This window comes from Pleurodeles waltl, chromosome 3_1 (assembly GCF_031143425.1).
Source record: "Pleurodeles waltl isolate 20211129_DDA chromosome 3_1, aPleWal1.hap1.20221129, whole genome shotgun sequence".
NCBI classification, from domain to species: domain Eukaryota; kingdom Metazoa; phylum Chordata; class Amphibia; order Caudata; family Salamandridae; genus Pleurodeles; species Pleurodeles waltl.
This window is the reverse complement of record NC_090440.1, coordinates 278761018-278788861: the sequence shown is the minus strand read 5'-3', so window position 1 is coordinate 278788861 and position 27844 is coordinate 278761018. Positions and strand designations below refer to the sequence as shown.

The following is a 27844-nucleotide window of genomic DNA, read 5'->3' as shown; positions in this document are numbered from 1 at the left end:
GGTGACTTGCGGGGATCTGACCAGGTTATGTTACCCAGAATCATTTGCAAACATCAAAATTTGGCCCAAAAAACACTTTTTCCTCTCATTTCCGTGACAGAAAGTTGTGGAATCTGAGAGGAGCCACAAATTTCCTTCCACCCAGCGTTCCCCTAAGTCTCTCGATAAAAATGGTACCTCACTTCTGTGGGTAGGCCTAGCGCCCACAAAAGGAAATGGCCCAAAACACAACGTGGACACAACATATTTTTTCACAGAAAACAGAGGTGTTTTTTGCAAGGTGCCTACCTGTGGTGTTTGGCCTGTAGCTCAGCCGGCCCCAGGGGGGGGGGCAGAAATGCCCTAAAATAAATTTGCCACCCCAACCCCCACCCTCCCCGGGAGCGACCCTTGCCTACGGGGTCGCTCCCCCTGCGTGACATTGGCACCAAAAAACAAATCCCCGGTGCCTAGTGGTTTCTGCCCCCTTGGGGGCAGATTGACCTAAACTCTGCCAATCTGTCCCCAGGGGGGCAGAAATGGTCTAAATACAATTTGCCCTCCTGGGGAGCGACCCTTGCCTGATGGGTCACTCCCCATCTCTAAAAAAACAAACAAACAAAAAAAAAAAAAAACACAAAACAAAATTTGCCCTGGCGCCTAGAGGTTTCTGCCCCCCCCCCTGGGGGCAGATCGCCCTAATAATAGGCCGATCTGCCCCCAGGGGGGGCAGAAATGGCCTAAAATAAATTTCTCTCCTCCCAACCTCCACCCCCCCCCGGGAGCGACCCTTGCCTACGGGGTCGCTCCCCCTGCATGACATTGGCGCCAAAAAACAAATCCCCGGTGCCTAGTGGTTTCTGCCCCCTTGGGGGCAGGTTGACCTAAACTCAGCCAATCTGCCCCCAAGGGGGGCAGAAATGGCCTAAATACAATTTGTCCCCCAGGGGAGCGACTTTTGCCTGATGGGTCGCTCCCCATCTCTAAGAAAAAAACCAAGAAAAAAAAAAATTCCCCTGGCGCCTAGAGGTTTCTGCCCCCCCCCTGCCCCCCGGGGGGCAGAAATGGCCTAAAATAAATTTGCCCCCCCAACACCCACCCCCCCCCCGGAGCGACCCTTGCCTACGGGGTCGCTCCCCTTGCGTGACATTGGCGCCAAAAAACAAATCCCCAGTGCCTAGTGGTTTCTGCCCTCTTGGGGGCAGATTGACCTAAAATTGGCCAATCTGCCCCCAGGGGGGCAGAAATGGTCTAAATACAATTTGCCCCCCCAGGGGAGCGACCCTTGCCTGATGGGTCGCTCCCCATCTCTAAAAAAAGAAACAACAAAAAAAAAAAATTGCCCTGGCGCCTAGAGGGTTCTGCCCCCCCCTGGGGGCAGTTCGGCCTAATAATAGGCCGATCTGTCCCCCGGGGGGGGGCAGAAATGGCCTAAAATAAATTTGCCCCCCCAACCCCCACCCCCCCCCCCCGGGAGCGACCCTTGCCTACGGGGTCGCTCCCCCTGCGTGACATTGGCGCCAAAAAACAAATCCCCGGTGCCTAGTGGTTTCTGCCCCCTTGGGGGCAGATTGACCTAAAATTGGCCAATCTGCCCCCAGGGGGGCAGAAATGGTCTAAATACAATTTGCCCCCCCAGGGGAGCGACCCGTGCCTGATGGGTCGCTCTCCATCTCTAAAAAAAGAAACAACACAAAAAAAAAACACAAAAAAAAAATTGCCCTGGCGCCTAGAGGTTTCTGCCCCCCCCCTGCCCCCCGGGGGGCAGAAATGGCCTAAAATAAATTTGCCCCCCCAACACCCACCCCCCCCCGGAGCGACCCTTGCCTACGGGGTCGCTCCCCTTGCGTGACATTGGCGCCAAAAAACAAATCCCCAGTGCCTAGTGGTTTCTGCCCTCTTGGGGGCAGATTGACCTAAAATTGGCCAATCTGCCCCCAGGGGGGCAGAAATGGTCTAAATACAATTTGCCCCCCCCCAGGGGAGCGACCCTTGCCTGATGGGTCGCTCCCCATCTCTAAAGAAAGAAACAACAAAAAAAAAAAAAAACACAAAAAAAACAATTGCCCTGGCGCCTAGAGGGTTCTGCCCCCCCTGGGGGCAGTTCGGCCTAATAATAGGCCGATCTGTCCCCCGGGGGGGGCAGAAATGGCCTAAAATAAATTTGCCCCCCCAACCCCCACCCCCCCCCGGGAGCGACCCTTGCCTACGGGGTCGCTCCCCCTGCGTGACATTGGCGCCAAAAAACAAATCCCCGGTGCCTAGTGGTTTCTGCCCCCTTGGGGGCAGATTGACCTAAAATTGGCCAATCTGCCCCCAGGGGGGCAGAAATGGTCTAAATACAATTTGCCCCCCCCAGGGGAGCGACCCTTGCCTGATGGGTCGCTCTCCATCTCTAAAAAAAGAAACAACAAAAAAAAAAAAACACAAACAAAAAAAATTGCCCTGGCGCCTAGAGGGTTCTGCCCCCCCTGGGGGCAGTTCGGCCTAATAATAGGCCGATCTGTCCCACGGGGGGGGCAGAAATGGCCTAAAATAAATTTGCCCCCCGACCACCACCCCCCCCCCCCCCGGGAGCGACCCTTGCCTACGGGGTCGCTCCCCCTGCGTGACATTGGCGCCAAAAAACAAATCCCCGGTGCCTAGTGGTTTCTGCCCCCTTGGGGGCAGATTGACCTAAAATTGGCCAATCTGCCCCCAGGGGGGCAGAAATGGTCTAAATACAATTTGCCCCCCCAGGGGAGCGACCCTTGCCTGATGGGTCGCTCTCCATCTCTAAAAAAAGAAACAACAAAAAAAAAAAAACACAAAAAAAAAAATTGCCCTGGCGCCTAGAGGGTTCTGCCCCCCCCCTGGGGGCAGTTCGGCCTAATAATAGGCCGATCTGCCCCCCGGGGGGGGCAGAAATGGCCTAAAATAAATTTGCCCCACCAACCCCCAGCCCCCCCCGGGAGCGACCCTTGCCTACGGGGTCGCTCCCCCTGCGTGACATTGGCGCCAAAAAGCAAATCCCCGGTGCCTAGTGGTTTCTGCCCCCTTGGGGGCAGATTGACCTAAAATTGGCCAATCTGCCCCCAGGGGGGCAGAAATGGTCTAAATACAATTTGCCCCCCCAGGGGAGCGACCCTTGCCTGATGGGTCGCTCCCCATCTCTAAAAAAAGAAACAACAACAAAAAAAACACAAAAAAAAAAATTGCACTGGCGCCTAGAGGGTTCTGGGGGGGCAGAAATGGCCTAAAATAAATTGCCCTCCCCCCCCCAGGGAGCGACCCTTGCCTAAGGGGTCGCTCCCTTTGCGTGAAATTCACGCAAAGAAAAAACTCCCTGGTGTCTAGTGGTTTCTACCCCCCTTGGGGGCAGATTGGCCTCATCAAAATAGGCCAATCTGCCCCCAAGGGGGGCAGAAATGGCCAAAATATAATTTTCCCCCAAGGGGAGCGACCCTTGCCTACGGGGTCGCTCCCCTTGCGTGACATTGGCGCCAAAAAACAAATCCCCAGTGCCTAGTGGTTTCTGCCCTCTTGGGGGCAGATTGACCTAAAATTGGCCAATCTGCCCCCAGGGGGGCAGAAATGGTCTAAATACAATTTGCCCCCCCCCCAGGGGAGCGACCCTTGCCTGATGGGTCGCTCCCCATCTCTAAAGAAAGAAACAACAAAAAAAAAAAAAACACAAAAAAAACAATTGCCCTGGCGCCTAGAGGGTTCTGCCCCCCCTGGGGGCAGTTCGGCCTAATAATAGGCCGATCTGTCCCCCGGGGGGGGCAGAAATGGCCTAAAATAAATTTGCCCCCCCAACCCCCACCCCCCCCCGGGAGCGACCCTTGCCTACGGGGTCGCTCCCCCTGCGTGACATTGGCGCCAAAAAACAAATCCCCGGTGCCTAGTGGTTTCTGCCCCCTTGGGGGCAGATTGACCTAAAATTGGCCAATCTGCCCCCAGGGGGGCAGAAATGGTCTAAATACAATTTGCCCCCCCAGGGGAGCGACCCTTGCCTGATGGGTCGCTCTCCATCTCTAAAAAAAGAAACAACAAAAAAAAAAAACACAAACAAAAAAAATTGCCCTGGCGCCTAGAGGGTTCTGCCCCCCCTGGGGGCAGTTCGGCCTAATAATAGGCCGATCTGTCCCACGGGGGGGGCAGAAATGGCCTAAAATAAATTTGCCCCCCCGACCACCACCCCCCCCCCCGGGAGCGACCCTTGCCTACGGGGTCGCTCCCCCTGCGTGACATTGGCGCCAAAAAACAAATCCCCGGTGCCTAGTGGTTTCTGCCCCCTTGGGGGCAGATTGACCTAAAATTGGCCAATCTGCCCCCAGGGGGGCAGAAATGGTCTAAATACAATTTGCCCCCCCAGGGGAGCGACCCTTGCCTGATGGGTCGCTCTCCATCTCTAAAAAAAGAAACAACAACAAAAAAAAAACACAACAAAAAAAATTGCCCTGGCGCCTAGAGGGTTCTGCCCCCCCCTGGGGGCAGTTCGGCCTAATAATAGGCCGATCTGCCCCCCGGGGGGGGCAGAAATGGCCTAAAATAAATTTGCCCCACCAACCCCCAGCCCCCCCCGGGAGCGACCCTTGCCTACGGGGTCGCTCCCCCTGCGTGACATTGGTGCCAAAAAGCAAATCCCCGGTGCCTAGTGGTTTCTGCCCCCTTGGGGGCAGATTGACCTAAAATTGGCCAATCTGCCCCCAGGGGGGCAGAAATGGTCTAAATACAATTTGCCCCCCCAGGGGAGCGACCCTTGCCTGATGGGTCGCTCCCCATCTCTAAAAAAAGAAACAACAACAAAAAAAACACAAAAAAAAAAATTGCCCTGGCGCCTAGAGGGTTCTGGGGGGGCAGAAATGGCCTAAAATAAATTGCCCTCCCCCCCCAGGGAGCGACCCTTGCCTAAGGGGTCGCTCCCTTTGCGTGAAATTCACGCAAAGAAAAAACTCCCTGGTGTCTAGTGGTTTCTACCCCCCTTGGGGGCAGATTGGCCTCATCAAAATAGGCCAATCTGCCCCCAAGGGGGGCAGAAATGGCCAAAATATAATTTTCCCCCAAGGGGAGTGACCCTTGCCTAAGGGGTCGCTCCCCACCAAAAAAAAAAAATATATAACACAAAAAACAAAAAAAAGGTCCCTGGTGCCTAGAGGTTTCTGCCCCCCCTGGGGGCAGATCGGCCTAATTGTAGGCTGATCTGCCCCCGGGGGGGGGCAGAAAAGGCCTTCCCGAAAATATGCCCCCCCTGGGAGCGACCCTTGCCCAAGGGGTCGCTCCCTTTTGTCAATAACAATAAAAAAAAAAAAAATCCCTGGTGTCTAGTGGTTTCTACCCCCCTTGGGGGCAGATTTGCCTCATCAAAATAGGCCAATCTGCCCCCAAGGGGGGCAGAAATGGCCAAAATATTATTTTCCCCCAAGGGGAGCGACCCTTGCCTAAGGGGTCGCTCCCCACCAAAAAAAAAAAAATATATAACACAAAAAACAAAAAACAAAAAAAAAGGTCCCTGGTGCCTAGAGGTTTCTGCCCCCGGGGGGGCAGAAAAGGCCTTCCCGAAAATATGCCCCCCCTGGGAGCGACCCTTGCCCAAGGGGTCGCTCCCTTTTGTCAATAACAATAAAAAAAATAAAAATCCCTGGTGTCTAGTGGTTTCTACCCCCCTTGGGGGCAGATTGGCCTCATCAAAATAGGCCAATCTGCCCCCAAGGGGGGCAGAAATGGCCAAAATATAATTTTCCCCCAAGGGGAGCGACCCTTGCCTAAGGGGTCACTCCCCACCAAAAAAAAAAAATATATAACACAAAAAACAAAAAACAAAAAAAAAGGTCCCTGGTGCCTAGAGGTTTCTGCCCCCCCTGGGGGCAGATCGGCCTAATAGTAAGCCGATCTGCCCCCGGGGGGGCAGAAAAGGCCTTCCCGAAAATATGACCCCCCAGGGAGCGACCCTTGCCCAAGGGGTCGCTCCCTTTTGTCAATAACAATTAAAAAAAAAAAAATCCCTGGTGTCTAGTGGTTTCTACCCCCCTTGGGGGCAGATTGGCCTCATCAAAATAGGCCAATCTGCCCCCAAGGGGGGCAGAAATGGCCAAAATATAATTTGCCCCCAAGGGGAGCGACCCTTGCCTAAGGGGTCGCTCCCCACCAAAAAAAAAAAAAATGAATAAAAAAAAAACAACAAAAAAAAATGGTCCCTGGTGCCTAGAGGTTTCTGCCCCCAGGGGGGGCAGAAAAGGCCTTCTCAAAAAAATGCCCCCCCTGGGTGCGACCCTTGCCCAAGGGGTCGCTCCCTTTTGTCACTTTCAATAAAAATAAAAAAAATCCCTGGTGTCTAGTGGGGTTTCAAAAGCCGGATTGCAAGCAATCCGGCTTTTGAAACCCTCGGAGGGACTTCAAAGGGAAGGAAATACTTTTCCTTCCCTTTGAAGCCCCTCCGGGCCTCCCAGTGATTGAAAAAGAAATGCTTTTGCATTTCTTTTTCAATCGCGCTGGAAGCAGAGCTTCCAGCGCGACTAGGGAGGCCCCTGTGACACATTAGCGCGCGCGCGCGCTGACGTCACAGGGGGGGGGGGGTGGGGGGGGTCGGGGGTGTAAGGGGAAGGTCTTCCCCTTCCATCCCCGACTTGGGGGGGGAGGGGGGTGCACGGGGGCGCGCTAGCGCGCCCCCAAGTTCCCCTGTGCCTAGGACGAGATGATCTCGTCCAAGGCACAGGGGAACTGTAGCCTTGGACGAGATCATCTCGTCCAAGGCACAGAAGGGGTTAATAATTCAGATAAATGAACATCGGAGTGGTATAAGATGCAGAAGGATAACCACTAAAATGAGTGCACATTTTCGAGACATGAACCATAACCAGCTGATATTGACTAGGTAGTCTTGGAAATGCAGCATTGTATGAATACAAATTCTTTGCTCTCCAGGGAACAATATTGTGCGTTCTGTCTGCAGACCAGCATCACTGACCTTGATGATACACCCTGAAGCACGTTGGATCAACACTCATTATATGAATATGTGGCGATCAGTCCCTCTCACCCCTGGATATTCTGCTTTCCATACACTCTGCAAACTTCTCATTTGGGTAGCAGGGGCGGCTCCTCCATTAGGGTGGAGGAGCATCACCCACCTGCCAGCAGAGGCACCTGCAAAAACTTTCATAGAAAAGGATAATAAACTATGTTTATTAACCTTTTCTTTGAAAGGGGCGGGCCACGGTGGTGACGTTCACTGAGGGGGAGTGCTCACTGCGCATGTATGTTTGGCTGATTGCTGGGCTGGACAGAGCCTGCACAGGCTCCCAGTCTGCCTGGGAGTGCCGTGGCTGGGCGCTCCCAGCCAATCCTAACGCTGCTTTGAGGAGGGTCAGGATTGGCCGCATGGCAGACTGGAAGCCTGTGCCTGCATCACCAGCGAGGTGGGAGGAGGCAGACGAGAGGAGTACGTTTTATTTTTTTATGTTTTTTTCTCCCGTAATTTTTTTATTTCATTTATATTTAACCCCACTACACCCTCCATGCGCCGCCCCACCCCTCTGCACCCCGCAAACCACCACTAGTGGGTAGTATACCCTGTTAGCTCAGCACCACTACCTACCTTCATTTTCACTTTTGAGTGTCAGATACCCCAACATAATTGATTGTTACTTCCTTGTTTTGTTGTATTTGACTTAATTAGGAATGGTCTTGCTGACCAATTTTCGACATTGTCTTGATAAAGAGCTGTTCTTGATGTGATGACAGGTTTTTATATCCTATTTTTACTAACTGTTCTGTTTTTTGGGTTCATTCCTATCGGAAGCTAGTCCTTCCAATATGGTGGAATCTTTGGTCCCTGTTTTCTGTGTCTTGTGCAAAACATTAGTTTTTCGTATGCATTGTTCTGTGTTCCCCACTCACTGACGCAGACACACTTAAGACGTGGTCAGTGGTGTCTTAAACCACAATCTCCCCTTCCTGGATACCTCTAGGATTGCAGAGAGGGGTAGGTTGCTGAAAACTGAGCACATGTGACAGCGTAGGTTTTCTTCAATGCCTCGGATTCACTCACTACCACCCGCCAAATGTGCCCCTCATCTCTCCGTAGCCCCCTTTCACATACATTCCTTTGTTTTAAAACACTTGTAAAGGCTGGCTTTACAAATCCACTCAGCAATCTACATAAATTATAGTTCTGTTTTTTGCAGCAGGCATATTAACCCTCTATGCTACTTTATCTCGAGTCAAAGCTGCCCTAGACAAAACTCCCATCTCTCTTCCTAGCAGGAAGATTAATCACAAGAGGTATCTTGACACTTTAATTGTCTCCCGAGGGCTGGACGCACAAGGAATCTTCAGCAGGTGCTTTCAACTTGCAACTTTTGAAAGTCATTGCTAAACACATTGCCGCCCTGAGGTCAGCGCCACCAAAACCAGGTCAGTGCCTGGTGCGACCGCACCGCTCGCACCCCCCTAAAGCCAGCCCTGTTCAGCACCCTCTCTTCTGGATCATCATGGCAAAGCATCTTAAAAGATCTCTGGCAAAGAGACCTCTTGAGGGGCTCATTGGGCATTGCAACGCCTGCCCAACAAGGAGCTGCTCGATGATTAAGCATGCCACTCATCTACGTGGGTGAGCACTCTTGATCCTGAATATTTATATTTTTCAGACGATTCTTGGCATGGCTACACTAACAGTGTTCCCCATAAGATTAATTTTGGAACTGCATATTAAGGTAAATTTATAACCATTTGAGTGCGTGAAGAGATTAGAATAAGTTTAATAGATCACCTTCTGCCTATCTTTCAAGGCTTAATGTGAAGGTGCAAGTCTTAACAGTAAGCCTAGCTGCTTCCCCACAATAAAACATTGTCCTACCTAGACCTCAAGCACAAGTACTAAGCGATAAACACCTAAGTTTTAAAAAAAATGATGCAACCATGTGGTGCAGTATATTTTTTTTCTTTCCAGATATCCACATAATAGTCTAATGCCCTATGCATTTGTTTCCTATTTAACCTATTTTATTTTATGTTCCACCTTGGGGCCAGTGGTTATAGCAGCACGTTTTGGTGCCATTACATGGTGGTAATCCACAGCGGTAAGGAGGTGCTTCTTACTTCAGCCCATGCTTCTGTCATTGCTCAGAGATCTTCTGACTTTAACATACAGGCATCATTTTACTTCCTGCTGGTCAGTGCTCTGTGCTGTAGGGAACTACAGTGAACGATCTTACATTACTGTTTTTTTACAGGACCACTTGTTCCTTTATTTCCTTTAATATTAGTAATTGTTTTTTCATATTCATATGTATAATTATGGGTACTGCAACAAAGCTCTCATGGGTTGCTGCACATATCACAGCTGCATCAATGTATTCTCAATTGAGGGGAAACATCTTGTTCCACCCTTTCACAACTGACCCAGATGCATCAGATGTGCCGGCCTGTACTACTGTGGATGCCTTAGAAAGGAATAGTTTTAACATTTCAAATCTCCCCAGTGTAGTTGTGAGATATTTACTGACAGACCAGACGCATAGGAACAGTAAGACAAAGACGACCATTTTTACGGAGAACGGTGGGTGACCTCTGTTTATCTTTTTCTCTCTTTTTGACCTTCAGTCTTCATTTTGGACTTTTTTTTCATAAATATTAAGTACTTTCTGTACAATAGGGTTTGTTCTCTGTATTTACTTACATTTTCCCTTTGTTCTGTACAAAGCCAGAACTACAAAACCTTCGAACCACTATGTGCTAGACTGGAACATATACTGTTACACATACAGGTGTACACAGTTGTACATATATATATATATATATATATACACACACAGACATACTTATATAGATGCATTAGTTTTCATTATCTTTGGGAATCGCAGCTATAGGTAATACACAATTTTTACAGGCACGATCCTCCTCTAGGCCTCACGTGACATTGAATCTGTTTCTCACTCATTAACCATTCACTGATCTGCTTGTCAAGTTGCATTAAACAGAATAGCTGTATAGATTGACAGTTCCATCTAAATCCTCTCAACGCAAAGGGATGGACATTGATGCCTACGCTGACCTGCTCAATTAAAAATTTGGTCCAGTCAATGTGGATACAAAGTATTCCTTTTCAGTGAGTATCTTGCATGGTGAATGGAACCGCTGCGTTACAACGTGCAAATAGAGATGGTCCATTGTAGGCCATTCAAGAAAGAAATGTTGGCTCTTTTCCCCCCATTATTTAAAGTGGAGCTTCATCTATTGTTTGGACTTGGAGATGCATTAGTGATGATTCTTGAGCAGATCAGTAGGAAGTTGATATATTGCTCCAATCCGCCGCTATTGATCCATGCATGAGCCCTAGTGGCTGCTCAGCGAGGGAACAGCACTCACTGCCACACTTTGAGGAAAGGTATGGTCTGTTTGCGAGACTCAGCAGAAGACTTTTGTTGCCTGCTGTTGAACACAGCAAGGGCCGACTGCAATAATAATTTCTGCCCCTTCCTGTTCCTCCATGTACTTAGGTCATTGCAGATGCAGATCTTTGCACTTAGGCTTAATTACTGACCAGTCAGTGGATGAGTGATCAATGTTTGTGTAGCAACTGCATCACTTGAGAATTTAAAATAGCAACTAAATAAAATAACATAAGAATGTAAAACTAATTGAAGAGAAACTGCTAAGCAAACCAAGTGTATGTGTTATATCTTTATGGTATAGTTAATAGCACCCTTTTGTGTACTATGTCATCCCACTGTTCTGCCCTTCGCATGGGTACGGAATGCAGAATGTTGTTGGTAGTGGGTTCCATGGGCAGGAGAAACTGATGGATAGCGCAGAGAAGACTGCTTGTCGGGGATCTATGCTGCTAGCTAAATAAACGACCTTATTTCTCATCTCAAGAGTGACTCTTGCTTTGTAAAAGTACCAAATGTAAAACCAGATATTGTATTCTCATTATTTAGTGCCCTAGTGATCGGATAGAGACGGAGAAACACACATAGAAGTTCAAAAGGAAATCATGGCGAAGTTGCAGCAGTATTTGAAAAGACAGTGATAATACCCGACTAGTAGAATAATACGTGAAACCATTCACTGTAAAAATGGACAAAAATAATTGGTTTTAGAATATCATTTTTCTAAATGTGAAGGAGGAAACCTTAAGGTGATATTAACAATAAAATAATCAAAACGGATATTTCCTTAGAGTTTGTTTTTCTTGTTTTCTACCTGCCATGACTCACCTTCCCAATGTACGCAGTTTTCTCAATCTTTTCACATACATTTCACCATATTGGGATATGAGGAGACAAAACGTACCTTCCACCTAAAGTGTGATTGTGTCTGCAAACTATATGGGAATTCATGCACCATCTGGACCTCATGTTGTAATTAGCACAGGGAAAATTACACAGAAAACAGAAGGAAACAAAAGTGTGAACTTTAAAAAAAAACTGTGAAATGTAGCTATAATGGGCTTGGCACAACAGTCGCCTCGTCACATGGAAAGTTCATGGTTTATACCACTCAGTTACAAAGAATATTAAAGATAGTGCAGATTTCACGCAGGAATGTTTATTTTGTTTAGTCATTAAGGATAATTGAATATCAAGAACCTTGCCAAATGGGCAGCGCTGTGTGTTACATCAAACAGCACAGACTTGAACCAGTAACAGGATGCAGAACTTAAACGCAGGTGGAGAACTTTGGCTATTCTTCAGAATCACTGGCATAACAAAAGAACCGATATTAAAGATCAAGCCAAAAAGCAATTATTGTTTAATTCAGTTTGCGGCCCCAACTAGGTGTCTTTGGGTACCATATGGTTCTAAGTCCTTGGCATCATTTTTGTTTTTGTTACGCCCAAGCTTTTTGCATAATTTGCGCTTGTAAAACACTTAAGAAAAACACTTAAGAAAAAGTCGTAAATTGTGAAGGTGTATTTGCTCCCCACTGTGTAGGCTGCAGTAGGTGTGCTAGCAACATTCACGTCTGACTTTAGAAACTGTCTGGAAAATACTTTAACAGGGTGTCACACAAGACCTTTGTGTAAGAGTGCATACCACACACACACTTTTCATGCATGTGACCACCCAGAAAAATTCACAAAATATGTACAAGTTCATTGAAAAATATGCTTATTGCATGTGGGAAAAAACCTTCAAATCGACTACGAGTACCTAAACACATGTATTTAAAACACAACAAATTCAACCCTCATCCTGTGCAATGAAACCCTCTTACCACCCCACACTTGTGCCACAGCGCCACTCACATCAAAATCAGAACTAAACATCAGCCATTACTGCACAGAGTCTAGAACTGATTCAGAAATAAATATGGCTCACTTTGGGAACAGAAGCATCTCCTCGTTGTAGGACTTATGATGTAGGCACACAATTGTAAAATCAGAGCAGGAGGAATATACTAGGATGAACAGTGCACACATGGAAGCGTTACATGTACAGTTAGGAGCAGGACACCCAAGAATATGCTGTTTGGAATATCACGGGAAGGTATTTCCTAAACTTATTTTTCCTTACTGACAAGAACATTGTCTGTATATACCTTCTACAACACATATTTGTATGTAAAATCGGCGTATTAGCAGGATGAACATAAATCGGAAAAATTACTCAACCATGGCGGCCAGAAACTAGTCAGAAAAGTGCTCTTCCAAGATCACAGCTAACTTCTGAACATACACAGATAACTGCTTTAACTTCTGATGATAGAACAAAACTACTACCATAGTGGCACAGAAGCACTAGTAGGGACAAAGGAAGGCAGAATAAATAACCCTAAGTATATATCAGATAAACATCGAAACCTAATTCCCCCATTCCTGAGAAAGAGTGCCCAGGGCCGCAAGCACTGCAGAGTGAGAAAGAGCCACCTCTCCCAGCTTCCAGGGGAGACCATAGGATGCATCATTAGTGGGTCATTCAGGATGCTCTTTCAGACTCTTCAAGAGTATACTTGCAAAAATTGGAATGTCTTGCCTTTTACTCCACCATCACGATCAAGTGATATACCACTGATGTTTGGCATGCGTTCACTGCCAAATCCTGCTTCATACTCAGTAGTTCTTTTTCCTGGCAAATGTGGTCGGGTGCAGGTCCAGAAAATGCAGTAAGCAACTTTACCGATATCACTGCTTTACTCTTCACCGCTTCTCACAATGTTCAATCTCTCCACCCTGCAGACTAAACCATTACAGTTTCTACTGATTTGTTTAAAGCCATCTCTGTTTTGAAGGGACCGTAGAGGCACAAAACACTCCCTCATGCATCTTTACTCCAGTATGTCCAAGAGCCCAGACAGCACCTCTCCTGCTCACTCTCAAAGATCGCTCTGTATAGCTTCATTGGGATTCTCAGTACTCAAAGGTGTATGCTCTTCTTGCATTGTCCAGCATTTTGGGGTTTCCCCACAATTTTAACTCGGGTTCCACTGCTAACTTAGGAAAAGATTCCAACTCCAGAACACTTTCATTGTTTTATTTCTGAGACCACACACGCCTACACCATTTCACCTCAATCATGAACCACGGCACAGTTCACAAACTGTACTTTAATCCTGTCTTACAGCACAAACTGCTATTCAGGACTGGAATCAACACATAGGTTGGGCCCAACTAGGCACCCACTGCTGTTCCTGCACTGACACACCCACCGCTCTGCCAGTGTAATTTAGCCTTCTTCTACAGAAAAGACTGTTCTTCATGACCTGAGACATACACTGTTCTTCATACACAGTGCCTGTGTATCCCCTACTACTACTGCACTCCAACAAATACTGCTTTGGAGGTGAACCCCAGTCTTGCCCCACAACAACATCTGCTCTTCATTTATTCCTTTACTGAGCTTCACACACAGCTCAGCCAGCACACCTTACTGCCGTCCTGTTGTGCTCCCTCCAGATCCTAATTCTGCCAGTGATACTCTCACACAGGTCTGCCAGTGCTCTCCAATCCTGTCCCACACCTCCTTCTGCTCTTCATTGCATTACCGAGACTCACACACAACTCTGCGAGCACACCTTTGTGTTGTCCTGCCATGTCCCTGTCAGATCCTAGCTCTGCCAGTGCACCTGTACTGATAGCCTCACACGGGTCTGGCAGTGCACCCCAATCTGGCCCCACAGCGCCCTCTGCTCTTCATTCCTTTACTGAGACTCACACACAGCTCTGCCAGCACACCTTTGTGTTGTCCTGCCATGACCCTGTCAGATCCTAGTTCTGCCAGTGCACCTGTAATCCGGCCCCACAGCACCCTCTGCTCTTCGTTCTTTTACTGAGACTCCAACACAGCTCCACCAACACACCTAAGTGCTATCCTGCTATATTCCCTCTGGATGTTTGGTCTGACGGTCCTGTATTACTGCCAATTTTCTGCTAATCCGCCAATTCCACAGTCAGCTGTGCAGTGCACTTCAAGTCTGCCTTTCAGTACCCTCTGCCAGTGGCTGAATCCACACACAAAGCAATTCTGTCAGCCCTTTTCTCGTGGTCTTACCTCAGAGATGCTACGACCTTGGCCTACATCTGCATTTTGTGAGTCTTTATCTAGCCCTGAGCAGCTCACACCCCCACAAAATACACACAACCTTCATACCCACCCTCTAATCCCAGTAAAGAGGACCACGTGGAGGTAGCTGTACAGATGACATCCGTATGAGCCCACAGCAGGCGGTAACTAGGAGGTATGAGCTGTACATTATTGATATGGCCTGTCCCTTGTCCATGATGCTCCCCCCACCACCAGACCCATCTATTTTAATATTTAGCTTAGCATTTTAAATAAGATGACTGATACACTTTAGAAGAGTGTTAGAAATGGGGTCTTTGGTTGACAGTCAGGTTACCCCCTGTTCAAGCAAGGACCCTCACTCTAGTCAGAGTAAAAGAGAATCATCCTCAGCTAACCCCTGCTTACCCACTTGGTAGCTTGGCAGAGCAGTAGGCTTAACTTCATAGTGCTAGGTGTAAAGTATTTGTACCAACACACACACTAACTTAATGAAAACACTACAAAATGACACAACACCGGTTTAGAATAATAGGAAATATTTATCTAAACAAAACAAGACCAAAACGACAAAAATCCGACATTCACAAGTCAAGTTATGAATTTTTAAAGATTAAACTAAAAAATAGCGCTTAGAAACAAAAATGCTTCGATGAGATGATAACACGGCATCGTGACGGAGTCGTTCCCAACAAGCAGACACCAGCGGCGCCGGACACGGAGTCGTGTAGACCCCCAAGTGCAGTACCTTTGGTGAAGAGTGAAAACAAGCCGATGCGCGAAGTCGGGGATCGCGGCGTCTGTGCGAAAGGTTGAATCCGTGCACTTCGAGCGGCGTCGGTCACGACGTGGTGCGGCGACTTCCACGGAGTCGCGGACTTCAGCGGGGCTGCTGCGGCGTCGGGCCTGCGAAGAGCGTCGTGTTCCAGCGAAGGTCACGACGTCTGGTGCAGGCGGCTTTACCGGATTCAGCAATGGCGTCGGTCCGGCGTCGTCCGAAGTCGATTTCCTTGGATTTTCACCAGCTTTCCTTTCAAGGGCCCAGGGACTGGATAGGGCACCACTTGTCAGAGAAGGAGTCTCTCCAGAGACCCCAGGTGCTGGCAGAGAGAAGTCTTTGCTGTCCCTGAGACTTCAAACAACAGGAGGCAAGCTCTAACTCAAGCCCTTGGAGATTTCTTCACAAGATGGAAGGCACACAAAGTCCAGTCTTTGCCCTCTTACTCTGGCAGAAGCAGCACTGCAGGAAAGCTCCACAAAGCACAGTCACAGGCAGGGCAGCACTTCTTCCACAGCTATCCGCTCTTCTCCAGGCAGAGGTTCCTCTTGGTTCCAGAAGTGTTTCTCAAGTCTGTAGATTTGGGTGCCCTTCTTATACCCATTTTAGTCTTTGAAGTCACCTTTCTTCAAAGGGGACTCACACCTACTTGTGAAATCCTGCCTTGCCCAGGCAAGGCCTCAGACACACACCAGGGGGTTGGAGCCGGCATTGTCAGAGGCAGGCACAGTCCTTTCAGATGAGAGTGACCACTCCACCCCTCCCTCCTAGCAGAGATGGCTAATCAGGAAATGCAGGTTACACCCCAGCCCCCTTTGTGTCACTGTCTAGTGCGAGGTGAAAAACAACCCAACTGTCAAACTGACCCCAACAGGGAATCCACAAACAAGGCAGAGTCACAGAATGGTTTAAGCAAGAAAATGCTCACTTTCTAAAAGTGGCATTTTCAAACGCACAATCTTAAAATCAACTTTACTAAAAGATGTATTTTTTAATTGTGAGTTCAGGGACCCCAAACTCCACATGTCCATCTACTCTCTAGGGGAATCTACACTTTAATCATATTTAAAGGTAGCCCCCATATTATCCTATGAGAGAGACAGGCCTTGAAACAGTGAAAAACGAAATTGGCAGTATTTCACTGTCAGGACATATAAACCACATTACTATATGTCCTACCTTATCCATACACTGCACCCTGCCCTTGGGGCTACCTAGGGCCTACCTTAGGGGTGCCTTACATGTAAGAAAAGGGAAGGTTTAGGCCTGGCAAGTGGGTACACTTGCCAAGTCGAATTTACAGTGTAAAAATACACTTACAGCTACTGCAGTGGCAGGTCTGAGACATGATTACCGGGTTACTTGTGTGGGTGGCACAACCAGTGCTGCAGGCCCACTAGTAACATTTGATTTACAGGCCCTGGGCACCTCTAGTGCACTTTACTAGGGACTTAACAGTAAAACAAATATGCCAATCATGGAGAACCAATTACGTACACATTTTAAACAGGAGCACTTGCACTTTAGCACTGGTAAAGTGCCCAGAGTAACAAAAACAGTAAAATCAGAGTCCAGCACACATCAACAACCTGGGGAACAGAGGCAAAAAGTTAAGGGAGACCACGCCAAGGATGAAAAGTCTAACAAAGAGTAATAAAAAGATAGACACATTTTAAAGCCTGTTATTATCTGTCTACTTTTGATACTAAAGCTGCACCTCTTTATGTCTTTTCTTTGGAAGGTGTCAGCAGCTTGCCTTGGTGACAAAGGGAATGCCTAATAGTAAGAAGAGCACATAAATCAGGAAGGGACTGAGAGAGAGAGGGGACAAAGAGAAGGAAAGGGTCCTGCTCTTCTCTCTCTCACTTGAGAAGTGTGGCACAATGGTTAGAGTGGTAAACCAGTGATGCAGAGATCTGTCCTTGGACCAGGGTTCAATTCCCACCTTGGCAGGTCTTGGGCTCAATTCCCTTGGACCAGATAATTCTCTCCTCGGTGCCTAATCTAATTAATGGGTCCCACTCTGTAACTCTGGGCAATAGCTTGCTTAATCTCCACAACAGCCCTCACAGCGCTTGGATGCCTGGCTTTACCCTGGTGCAGTCCAGGAGTGGGTGTCTCACAGGGAAAAGTCAGGAGGGGTTCCACAGCGGTATGCGTACAGCACCTTGAGACCCTAACGGGTGAGTAGTGTGAAGTTTACAGTTTCACTGCTCTGCTTTCTCTCAGAGCCCTCCTGGGAAGCAGAATAAGGCAGAGGGGGGCCAGAACGACAGAAGGGGCACCGAGTGCATGAAAGGAGAACAGGCTGTTAAGAGACAAAAGGGAAGGGGAGCCCAGCAGACAGGCAGAGAGGCAGGTAAAGCACAGTCATAAAGAGCTCAAGAGGCGGACACTATATGCAAAGACAGAAATAACAGGAAGTACTAGACAGGCAAAGCATATAACAGAGTGAGAGGCCTAAAACAGAGACACAGAATGCGCACAGACAGGTAGCATCCAGAACAATAATAGCGAGAGAAGGGGACATAGATAAGGAGATTCTGGCTCAGATGACACATGGAAAGACAGGAGCATAGAGAGAACCAATCAAACCCAAACTACACAGTGGGCGCCAACAGGCCGACAACGCCATGAGACAGAGCACTGCAGCAAGGCACTCAAATCATTAAAATACAAATAATATATACTTTACCCTGTGCCGGCTGATTGCATAGCGGCCACGCCTTCAGATTATTCACTTGTCACATATACATGTTTTTAGTGTGCTTATGTGTGACATTTCAAACGCAGTGCCTTATACAAGAGATGGAAGCGAGAAGTTATATTCCAGTAACAAAACACATTTTAGAAATGACCTCTATTTGTGCAATGTGGCGACAGAATGGAAACTATCTGTAACGTTTCTGAAGTCCCTGTGTCCCTACCCCCCTTCTAAGAGGTTCATCCTGGAAATATTTGTAGCACATAAATAAATAATAAACAAGCTCTTTGGGTCATTATTTAAGCCTATTACAGATGGTTGTTGTGCTTGCCGCATTCAGTTAAATAAATCCTTGTTTTATGATTTAAAATGGATCATTTGTCATATTTTCTACAAAACATATTTAAAGAAGATTGTACCATAATAAAAAAATGAAAATCAAAACACATTTTCAGTTTAAAATCACATTAATATTGCAGGAAGTTTTCAGCAATGTGCATGGTGAAAGATGATCCTTTCCACGGTGTCATTATGGAGGGGGTCAAGGGGTAAAGGAGAGGAAAGGCATATCCTCCGAAGCAAATGCCCTTGGCTAGGTCATAGATCATCAGCTCCTGGGGGAGTCAGAAGGTTCAGCATTTGCATTTCACGTGTGCTCTGCATTGCCAAGATTTGGCTCCTTTAACTTGTTTGTTTGTGAACATCCCTCCAACTTTAAAACACCATTTGATGAGAAGTGCCTGTGCTTTCCTACAGACTGTCTTAAATGTTTTACCCTTTCACAAAAAACACAGAAAAGTTAGGTCTTCAACTCATGTCTCCTTGAGTTATATTATGAAAATCTGTTTCCCACACAGAATTTGCTGACGAATGCCTATGCCAAAATATTTTAAATGTACAAAAGATAACTACCAGAATCAGGCCTAACACAATACAAATGGACCTAACCTTACCACAACTCATTCCCACTCCTCCAGCAGTTATTGTTTAATTGGATCTTTATTTTTAAAATGACTCTCTTTTATTTTACAGGCCCAGCTGATAGCTCAGTCCATTGGCCAGGCTTTCAGTGTGGCATATCAGGAATTTCTCCGAGCCAATGGAATTAACCCTGAAGATCTCAGTCAAAAGGAATACAGCGATATCATAAACACCCAAGAAATGTATAACGATGACCTAATACACTTCTCAAATTCAGAGAACTGCAAAGAGGTAAAGTAGAGTAATCACTTAATAATCAAGTTAATTATCCTTTTGCAATGTTTACTCCTGTAATGAGAGGGTTAGTCTATTGACATTTTGCCACACTGACTATTGCACAAGAGTATGCCTTCAGATTCGGATTTCTTTCTGTAATATGTGCAATCATTTCATAGGAAAAATTTATTTTCTCCTGAAATAAGAAGATAGGAATGTTATGTAATAAAAATGCTGCTGATCTATTTTTTTTTTTTTACAAACATACTCTGCGCACTGTTATGTCAGCACCCTGAGAAAGCGCATTAGACTGTCCATAAAACTGTATGTATTGCCCGCGCTTCTCCAATGAGTAGCTCGCGATCTACTGGTAGGTCTCCAGCTACCTGTGAGCAGCTCTCCCTTGTATACAAATTAGAGGGCATAGGAACAGTCGTCAGGGGTGCCCGGCATCTTTTTATATATAGTCGCTAATTAGGATGCGGGCAAACTGATGCACGAGAGTCAGATAATGTTATTGGGGCCAATGCACTGAAAAAAGTGAGTGTTGAGAAAGGGTTGATGGTTGGTCCAAATTAAGTGTAAAGGCGACTATCATTCCCTAGCCAGTGGGCTTCCCTGTTGCTCGCCCCTTCGTAGTACCATACCACTTTAAGTGCTATCTCTCTTATCTCTACGGAGCACAGCCTGATGGTCTAATTTTTACCTGCTTGGGCCTGAGCGGTATGGGCGACAAAGAGATATTTTAAAATCTAAAAGTGGTTAGAAGAAGCTGTGCAAAGCTCTGACAAAGAACACCTTGAAACCATGAGTCCCTATTTCAATTCCCACCACGTCAAAAAATAATTCGGAAACGTGCTGATGTTAAAAAACAGATCTAAGGGTGACTCCAGAAAAAGATAGAAAAATAGGAAGAACCATAGGACTTCTTCAGACTCTGACGATGAAAAAAGACATCGCCTAAAATGCATCAGAGAACAAGCTTTGACAAAGCCAGTAGGTGTGATATTTTATTTTTCTAAGTGCTTCTACATTGACAGGTGATTTTAGTGTTTACATGGGTGGATGAGCAAATCAGCTAACCAGTGAATGAATGGATGGGTGAGTACGGGTATTTTTGTCTGAAGATGCTGACTCAGTTTCAACCGTCTTCCATGCATGCACTCATTGGAGTCCTGCCTGGAATACAGGAGTGATTTTGTGAGTACATCTGAATTAATTAATGCTTTAGTGTACAAGAGTAAATGATTGCAGGAGTGAATGAGTGGGTACCAGGAAGAATGCACAGGACTGGGTTAATGAGTTAGTGTAGCAGTGAACGAGCGAGTAGAGCAATGACTGCTAGAGGGTCCAGGAATGAATTTGTGAACTAGTGAATGAGTAGAAAAATGAGGGAGTGATTGGAAGACTGAAGGCATGAACGTAAAAAAAGTGAATGATAGATGCAACAAATGAGTCCGTATAGGAATATGTGAAACAATAAGTATGTAGAGAGATATGAGTGTAGTGGTGAGTAAATGACTGCATCCGAGAGTGGGGTTTGAAGTAGTTAGTACTGGCAGCAAAGAGTGAGTGCAGTAGTGCGTGTGTATGAAATGGGTATTGTGAAGGTGATACTTCTGACCATGGCTATTGGCTATTAAAATAACAATAAATTGAAAGGAGATGCAGCAAATCAACAAATAAAAAAATTCAAAAGTTTGAATTTGAGTTAAGGGGGAGAGGACTCTGCCTCTTGGAGCTACAGTTAACAATACAAATGACGCATGTTCGCACTATGCCATTTTAACGATATTTGGGGCCCGGACAAGACCTATTTTGGTTCACTGCTCAGAAAAATTGTTACCTATTTTTTTTATCGAATTACAGCCTTTGATTCCAAGCTAAATTTAAATACATGTTAAACTTTCAGAAACAGTGGCTCAGAAAGCATAAACTGCGAGTCATATAGTACGCAAATAAAAGCTTTGCAAGGTGTTGATAATGCCATTTCAGTTATTTGTGTTTGACTGGATTTTAGTGTCTGTTTCAGAGCTTTATTTCTGTAACATGTGCTTTGAAAGCACAAAACGCACACAGTTAGTGCATACATCACATGAATAGGCATGAGAAAATGATAAAACGTTAAAACCATCCTTAAAACTCTAAACATTTTAACACTTGGTTCCTGTTTTTTTCAGGCCTGATCCAAGATCACTAGAAAACAATTGTTGAAAAATGTTCCTCTCTAAAGGGTCACCCCAAACTTTTTGCGTTCCTCCTCCTCTTTTTGTGACATAATTTTTGTTGGCTTTAGGACTCTGGACACTTTACCAGTGCTAAAGTGCACATGCTGTCTCCCTAAAAACATGCCAACATTTGCTCATACCCAATTGGCATATTTAATTTACTTGTAAGTCTCTAGTAAAGTGCACTACATGTGCCCAGTGCTTGTAAATTAAATGCTACTAGTAGTCCTGCAGCACTGATTGTGCTAACTACATAAGTAGCCCCTCAACCATGACTCAGGCCTTTCATTGCAAGGCCTGTATGTGCAGTTTCACTGCCACTTCGACTTGGCATTTAAAACTACTTGGCAAGCTTTGAGATCCCTTTTTTACACATAAGTCACCCCTAAGGTAGGCCCTAGGTAACAAAGTAAGTAAAACGCAGGACATGTGCTTATGTGTTTTACAAGTCCTGGTAGTGAAAAACTCATAAATCTGTTTTCCACTACTGTGAGGCCGGCTCCTCTCATAGACTAGCATTAGAACTGCCCTCATATACTTATAAGTGGTAGATTCTGATCTGCAAGGAGTAGCCCTGTCATGTTTGGTATTTCCAGAATGGTAACAGAAAACCCTACTTACTGGTGAAGTTGGATTTAATATTAATATTTTAGAAATGCCATTTTTAGAAAGTGGGCATTTCTCTCCACTTACAGCCCTGTCTCCAATCCACGTCTGGTCTGTGCTGGTTGACAGCACCCCTTGTGCACTCCAACCAGACAGCCATAAACAAAGGACAGTCAGTCACATTTGCATTCATATTGAATAGGTCTCCCTGGGAATGAAGGGTGGAGGGGATCTCTTGCATTTCAAAGGCCACTGGCCTGCCCTCACACAGAGGACTGATAACACCCCACAGGGATCCTAGCAGACAGGACTGAGCTGAAAGGGGAAATTGTGTACTTCAAAACCACACTTTGAAGTTTCCCCACTTCAAAGGCATTTTAGGGTATATAAACTGGATCTCTGACCCAACCAAATCAGACACATCTGGAGGGACACCTGAATGTGGGAGGAACTGCCTGGCTGCCCAAAGGACTCATCTGGACCGCTTTGCTAAGAGGGACTACTGCCCTGCTTGTTGCCCTGCTGCCCACGGATCTTGCTGGAAGGACTCTTCATTCCTCAAAAGTACTCTCCAAGGTCTTGGATTGAGCTTGCCTCCTGTTCTGAAGTTTCAGGACCAAAAAAGACTTCACCAGCTAACGTTTTAGCTAGTTTTCTGACTTCAGCAATACCAAGAATGACTTCAGCAATTCCAGCCCCAACATCGCAGCTGCTCCCGCCCGTGGACCTCGCTGGACACAATGACCACAGCCTGCAATGCAAGTCCGATGTTACTGCGGCACCTATGACATCACGCAGTGTAATTACAACACTGCGAAGTCGACTCATCATGTCTTGGCCGACTGGATTCATTGATCCTGCCAGGTCACAAGGAACCAATGCCTCACCACCAATGCCACACCAGCTCCCTCTGCAACTGTACAGAAACGATGCCTCGCCTCCCCTGCCTCGCAGTACAGAACCAACACCTCACCTCCCCAGACGCCGTAAAGGACTGACGCCGCACCAGCTCCAGCGATGCTACATCCCCACAACTCAGTTCAACGTCTGTTTCTTCGTTTCCAGAGGTACTGTGCTTGGGGATCTGTGCGACTCCATGACTGGCGCCTGTGGCGTTGGATTATTCGGAATGACTCCGTCAATGACATCATGCTAGTCCCAGTTGGAACTATTGAGTTTCTAAGCGCTTTAGTGGGATTTAATCTTTAAAATGCATAACTTGGGTTTTGTACATTGGATTTTTATCGTTCCAACCTTATTTTATTCCGATAAAAATATTATCTATTTTTCTAAACCTGTGTGGTGTATTTTTGTGGTATTTTCACTGTGTTATTGTATGATTTATTGCACAAATACTTTACACATTGCCTTCTAAGTTAAGCCTGACTGCCCAGTGCCAAGCTACCTGAGGTTGAGCACAGGATCATTTGGGTTGTGTTGTGACTTACCCTGGCTAGTACTGTGGCCCCTACTTGGACAATGGTGTTGACTGCTGCCAACTAGAGACCTAATTTATGAAAACAAGCATGATGATTTACAATGCCAAAATGTAGGAACCACAATGGGCTAGGTAAAAAAAATACAATAATGTGCAACAGTAGCAAATAAGATCATTCAAAGTAGAATGTAATTAAAATAAATAAAAACAGCTCAAAAATAATATAGCAGCTTTACACAATCGGCTCACATTTTGGCAATCAAAATTAAAAATAGGCAAATGGACTCCATGGCTGATGCCTACTCAATCAGTCAAGGGGTGGACAAAAATCAGTTCCCAGGATTATAGGCGTTTTCTAGAATAGCATTATCACACATTCCACTCCCATTGCTTAGTAGCCTTAGTCCTGATGATCCATATTTGTCCTAAAATTTTATCGGTTAAGCAAGCATATAAAGGACTAGCATCAGTTCTCAATATCCTCAAGGCAGATGTGTTGCTACATGTGCTCAACTCCCTAGTGACCAGTTTGAACCACCTTCAGTGAGGGCGAGCATATGCACAGCAAGAAAATAATACTTGGGCTATGGATTCTTTTGCAGACTTACAGCCTAGGCATAAAATGGATGCGTCAGAATTCAACACCCATTTTTCGTAAACGACCTCAGGGGGAGAGTACCATGTCTAAACTGGATGTACAATTTCCTATCTCTAAATGTTGTAATACATGTCTAGGTAGGGTTCCAAGGCACTAACTGACTTGAAATCCAGAAAATAATTCAACAGAGGCCTACTGTCACAGGAGGCTATTCCATTTTGAGCAATCCATGACCAGTAACATTTCTTCAGTTGGGACATTGATGGAATAAGTTCCAAAGAGCCAGTATTCCATGCTGCTTGCAGACCCATAGAAGTGAGATGCTTCTTGATGTTGCTGAACCAAGATACTTTATGGGAGGTGTCCGTACTGACTACCTCCTGAAATGTTTCTGCATACGAGGCTAGCTCATGTGTGGTCAACAGCCTCCTCCAATAAAGCAGGGGGCAGAGCCTTGTCCCTAATGGATTTCCTGCCAGTATCAAATGCTAGGTGGCACATGGACAAGGTTTTTTTAAAAATATATGCTCTGACCGACCTTGTCAGGTCAGCAGGGCTTGAAAAACCCCAAAGCTCTGCCCCATACAGTACTGACCCTGCTGCCTTCCTACCATATGTCTCAATGGCAGCTGCTTGCAGTTTACTAAGAGAAAATCTATGCTATTGCAGCCATGCACCAACAATTTGCCTGTGCTTAGTACCCATTTTGTCAATATGGGGTTGTCATAACGTATTTCCTGCCACTTTGACATCTAGGTAGTCACAAATGTCACCTTTATCAAGAGCTTCACCACCCAGAAAAAGCCTCCCCTGAAAAACTTGTAGGAATTTATGGCCATAAACTTCATCATGGCCATGTGAATCACTAACCTCCTTAGATAGCAGAATTCCTCAAATCCTTTAAGCAGAAACTAAAGGCCTGCAGATGTTTTTGCTACCAATAATGTGTCATTTGCGAAAAGAAGCGTTGATATTTTATACTTACCGATGGATGGAGCATCTACTAGGGGTATAGAGAGGAATTTGACTACACCTTTCAAAAACGGTGAGAATAAAGTGGGGGCTAACACACAACCCTGTAGGGCGCCTTTGTCAATTTTTATTGGATCAGTTTTTTGGCCTTGCTTGCCCCACCGGATAACTGCATGATTACCTCCGTGCAGGTAAATAATTATGGATAGGATGTTGCCTGGCATTCCCATATCATGTAGCATGCGCTACAATTTTTGTCGCAGAACAAGGTCTAATGCAGATTTAAAGTCGGTAAACGCCACCTATAGACTACCCTTTTCAATTAAAACAGTTTTCCAGTATAAGAGCATAAAACGGATGACCTGGTCTATAGTGTTTGTCTTAGCCCTAAAGCCTGTCTGATAGGGTGTTAAGATATATTGTTCCTCGATCCAGTCTTGGTCATTGGGCAAAATTGCACGGCAAAATACTTTCTGTACTACATCAATTACATTAATTGGCCTATAATTAGTCGTGGAGTCCCTTGCCCCTATTTTATGAATCAGCACTACTTCTGCGAGTTTCCAGGAGGCAACAATAGGCTGCCCCAGCAATATAATTTGCCAGCACTAAGATGTATTTGCCCAATTCTCTTTGTCATATTTGAATACATTTCCTGGGACACCATCTGGGCTCGGTGCTTTGCTGCACAAAATAGTGTTGATGGAAGGTGTAATCTCGCTCAGAACAAACATATTTTGTTGCCTAAAGGGGACGATTGCTAGTTTCAAGAGCCAATGGCTCTGTAAGTCATCCGAGAAGAGAGTTTTGAAGTGGTTAACTCATTGAGACGAAGGGATCACATTATCGAGCAGCGATCCTGCCTCATGACCCCCACTGCTAACCAGAGCCCAGAATTTAAATAAATCTTTCCTTAACCAGGCAGCTTTTATGTCTTACCATCTTTTTTCCTCCCATGCCTTCCTGGTGTGTATCTGGGTTTTCTTTTAGACTTTCCTCAAATTATTTACACCAGCTAGCTCTTAGTGCTTAATGGCCTTAACAAACTCAGAACTGGCCTTCCTACAACTCTTAAAATACCAGTTATTGTAATTATTTGATTGCTTTTTCAAACTCACAGACGGGGCCGCAAAGTGTTGCCTAATGCCCTCAAAAAGGACTGAGTGAATACTAGCAACCTCTGGGCAACTCTCTGTGCTAGGCACCAACAGGTAGCTGTTTGTACCTCTACAGTCATCCTTGTAAGTATGTCAGTTTTTGGAGCTACATAGTGCCATTTTAAGCAGCGCCTGTTATTAGTATGCAAGAAGCTCCTGTGCGTGGAAAGGTAGACGTGAATCGCTTGCACGAGCCGCATCCATTTGTTTCAGCAACAGACATAGAGGATTGTGATCGCTCTCTAAGGTCTCCCTAACTTCCATATTGATTAAAATGTGCCAAAGCCTAAGGTCAACCAACACATCTTGATCCGGCTGGCACCATTATGGCTTTGGAATGTGGAAGCCCCAAGCTTGTCACTTTTAGTTCTGCCGTTGGTACCTCTTAACACAAATTCTAATGAAAGAGCCTTCAGTTGTAATTCCACCCTTGACCACTTTTTAACTGGAACTCCATTCAGATGTGGAATGGACCATAGTTCATCTTCTTCAGCCGTAAATCTAACGTCGTCCCTATCCAAGGGCTCAAAAGTGGTTTTGAAATGACCGCCTCTGAAGTTGTGAGATGGCGGCGTAATGTCCAAACTGGCTTTTAACGACTGTAATATAGGAGACAGGGAGCCCCCATTTACCCCTCTAACTTCAACACTAACCCCTCGGATGCCGTGGACGAGGTTGTTACGTCCGCTGCGGTGGAGCTCAGGCAGGGATGTAACCACCTTGTCCAGCAATGGGCCCCGGGGGGAGCTCTAGTGCTCCCCCCGAAGGCCTCGCACCCCTCTCCTATGAGCAGGGACGGAAGGGGAATCGCTTCCCTTTCCACCCCAGTGCCCCCACTTCCAGCATGATCTGAGGGGAAACAGATTAGTTTCTCTCCAGTATGGGAGCAGGGGAGGTCAGGGAGGCATGAAAAAGGCAGGAAAGTCTTATCCTTCCCTTTTCATGTCTCTGAGCATTCCTGCAATAGCGATCGTGCTGCAGGAATGCCACTAGACACCAGAGATTTTTGTTTGTATGTCTAATTTTATAAGGGGAGCGACCCCTTCAGCAAGGGTCGCTTTGCAGGGGGCAATTTTGTAATTAGGCCTTTTCTGCCCCCATCGGCCTACATTATTTAGGCCAATCTGCCCCTGGGGGGGTAGAAGCCACTGGACACTAGGGATTTTTTGGTTTGTTTATTCTCATAAGGGGAGTTACCCCGTAGGCAAAGGTTGCTCCTGGGGGGGGGGAGGAATTATTTTATTAGGCCTTTTCTGCCCTCAGGGGGGCAGAAGCCACTAGACACCAGGGATTTCGTTTTTTTAGACCATTTAAAAAAAGGGGAGTGACCCTTTAGGCAAGGGTTGCCCCCCCCCGGGGGGACAAATTTATTTAGGCCAATCGGGCCCCAATTGGGGCAGAAACCACTAGGCACCAGGTTTTTTTGTTCTTTTTTTTTTTACAGATGGGGAGCGACTCTTTAGGCAAGGGTTGCCCCACTGGGAGGCAAATTTATTTTAGGCCATTTATGCCCACCTTGGGGACAGATCAGCCTATTTTTATTAGGCCAATCTGCCCCCCAGGGGGGCAGGAACCACTATACACCAAGGATTTGTTTTTTGTGCCAATTTCACGCAAGAGGAGCAACCCCTTAGGAAAGGGTCTCTCCCCCTTGGGGGCAGATGAGCCTCTTTTTGTAAGGCTCATCTGCCCCCCAGACAC

General features: G+C 46.2%; 1 protein-coding gene across 7 annotated transcripts in view; it reads left to right on the top strand.

The window, feature by feature from the left end:
• The window catches only part of APBA2 (amyloid beta precursor protein binding family A member 2), a 1150852-nt gene that overhangs the window by 866017 nt on the left and 256991 nt on the right, over positions 1-27844 (top strand). For all 7 annotated transcript variants that reach the window (XM_069222387.1, XM_069222383.1, XM_069222388.1 and 4 more), the window contains one exon: positions 18980-19159. In XM_069222387.1, coding sequence (XP_069078488.1) covers positions 18980-19159 — 180 coding nt within the window. The remainder of the gene's footprint in view (positions 1-18979; positions 19160-27844) is intronic.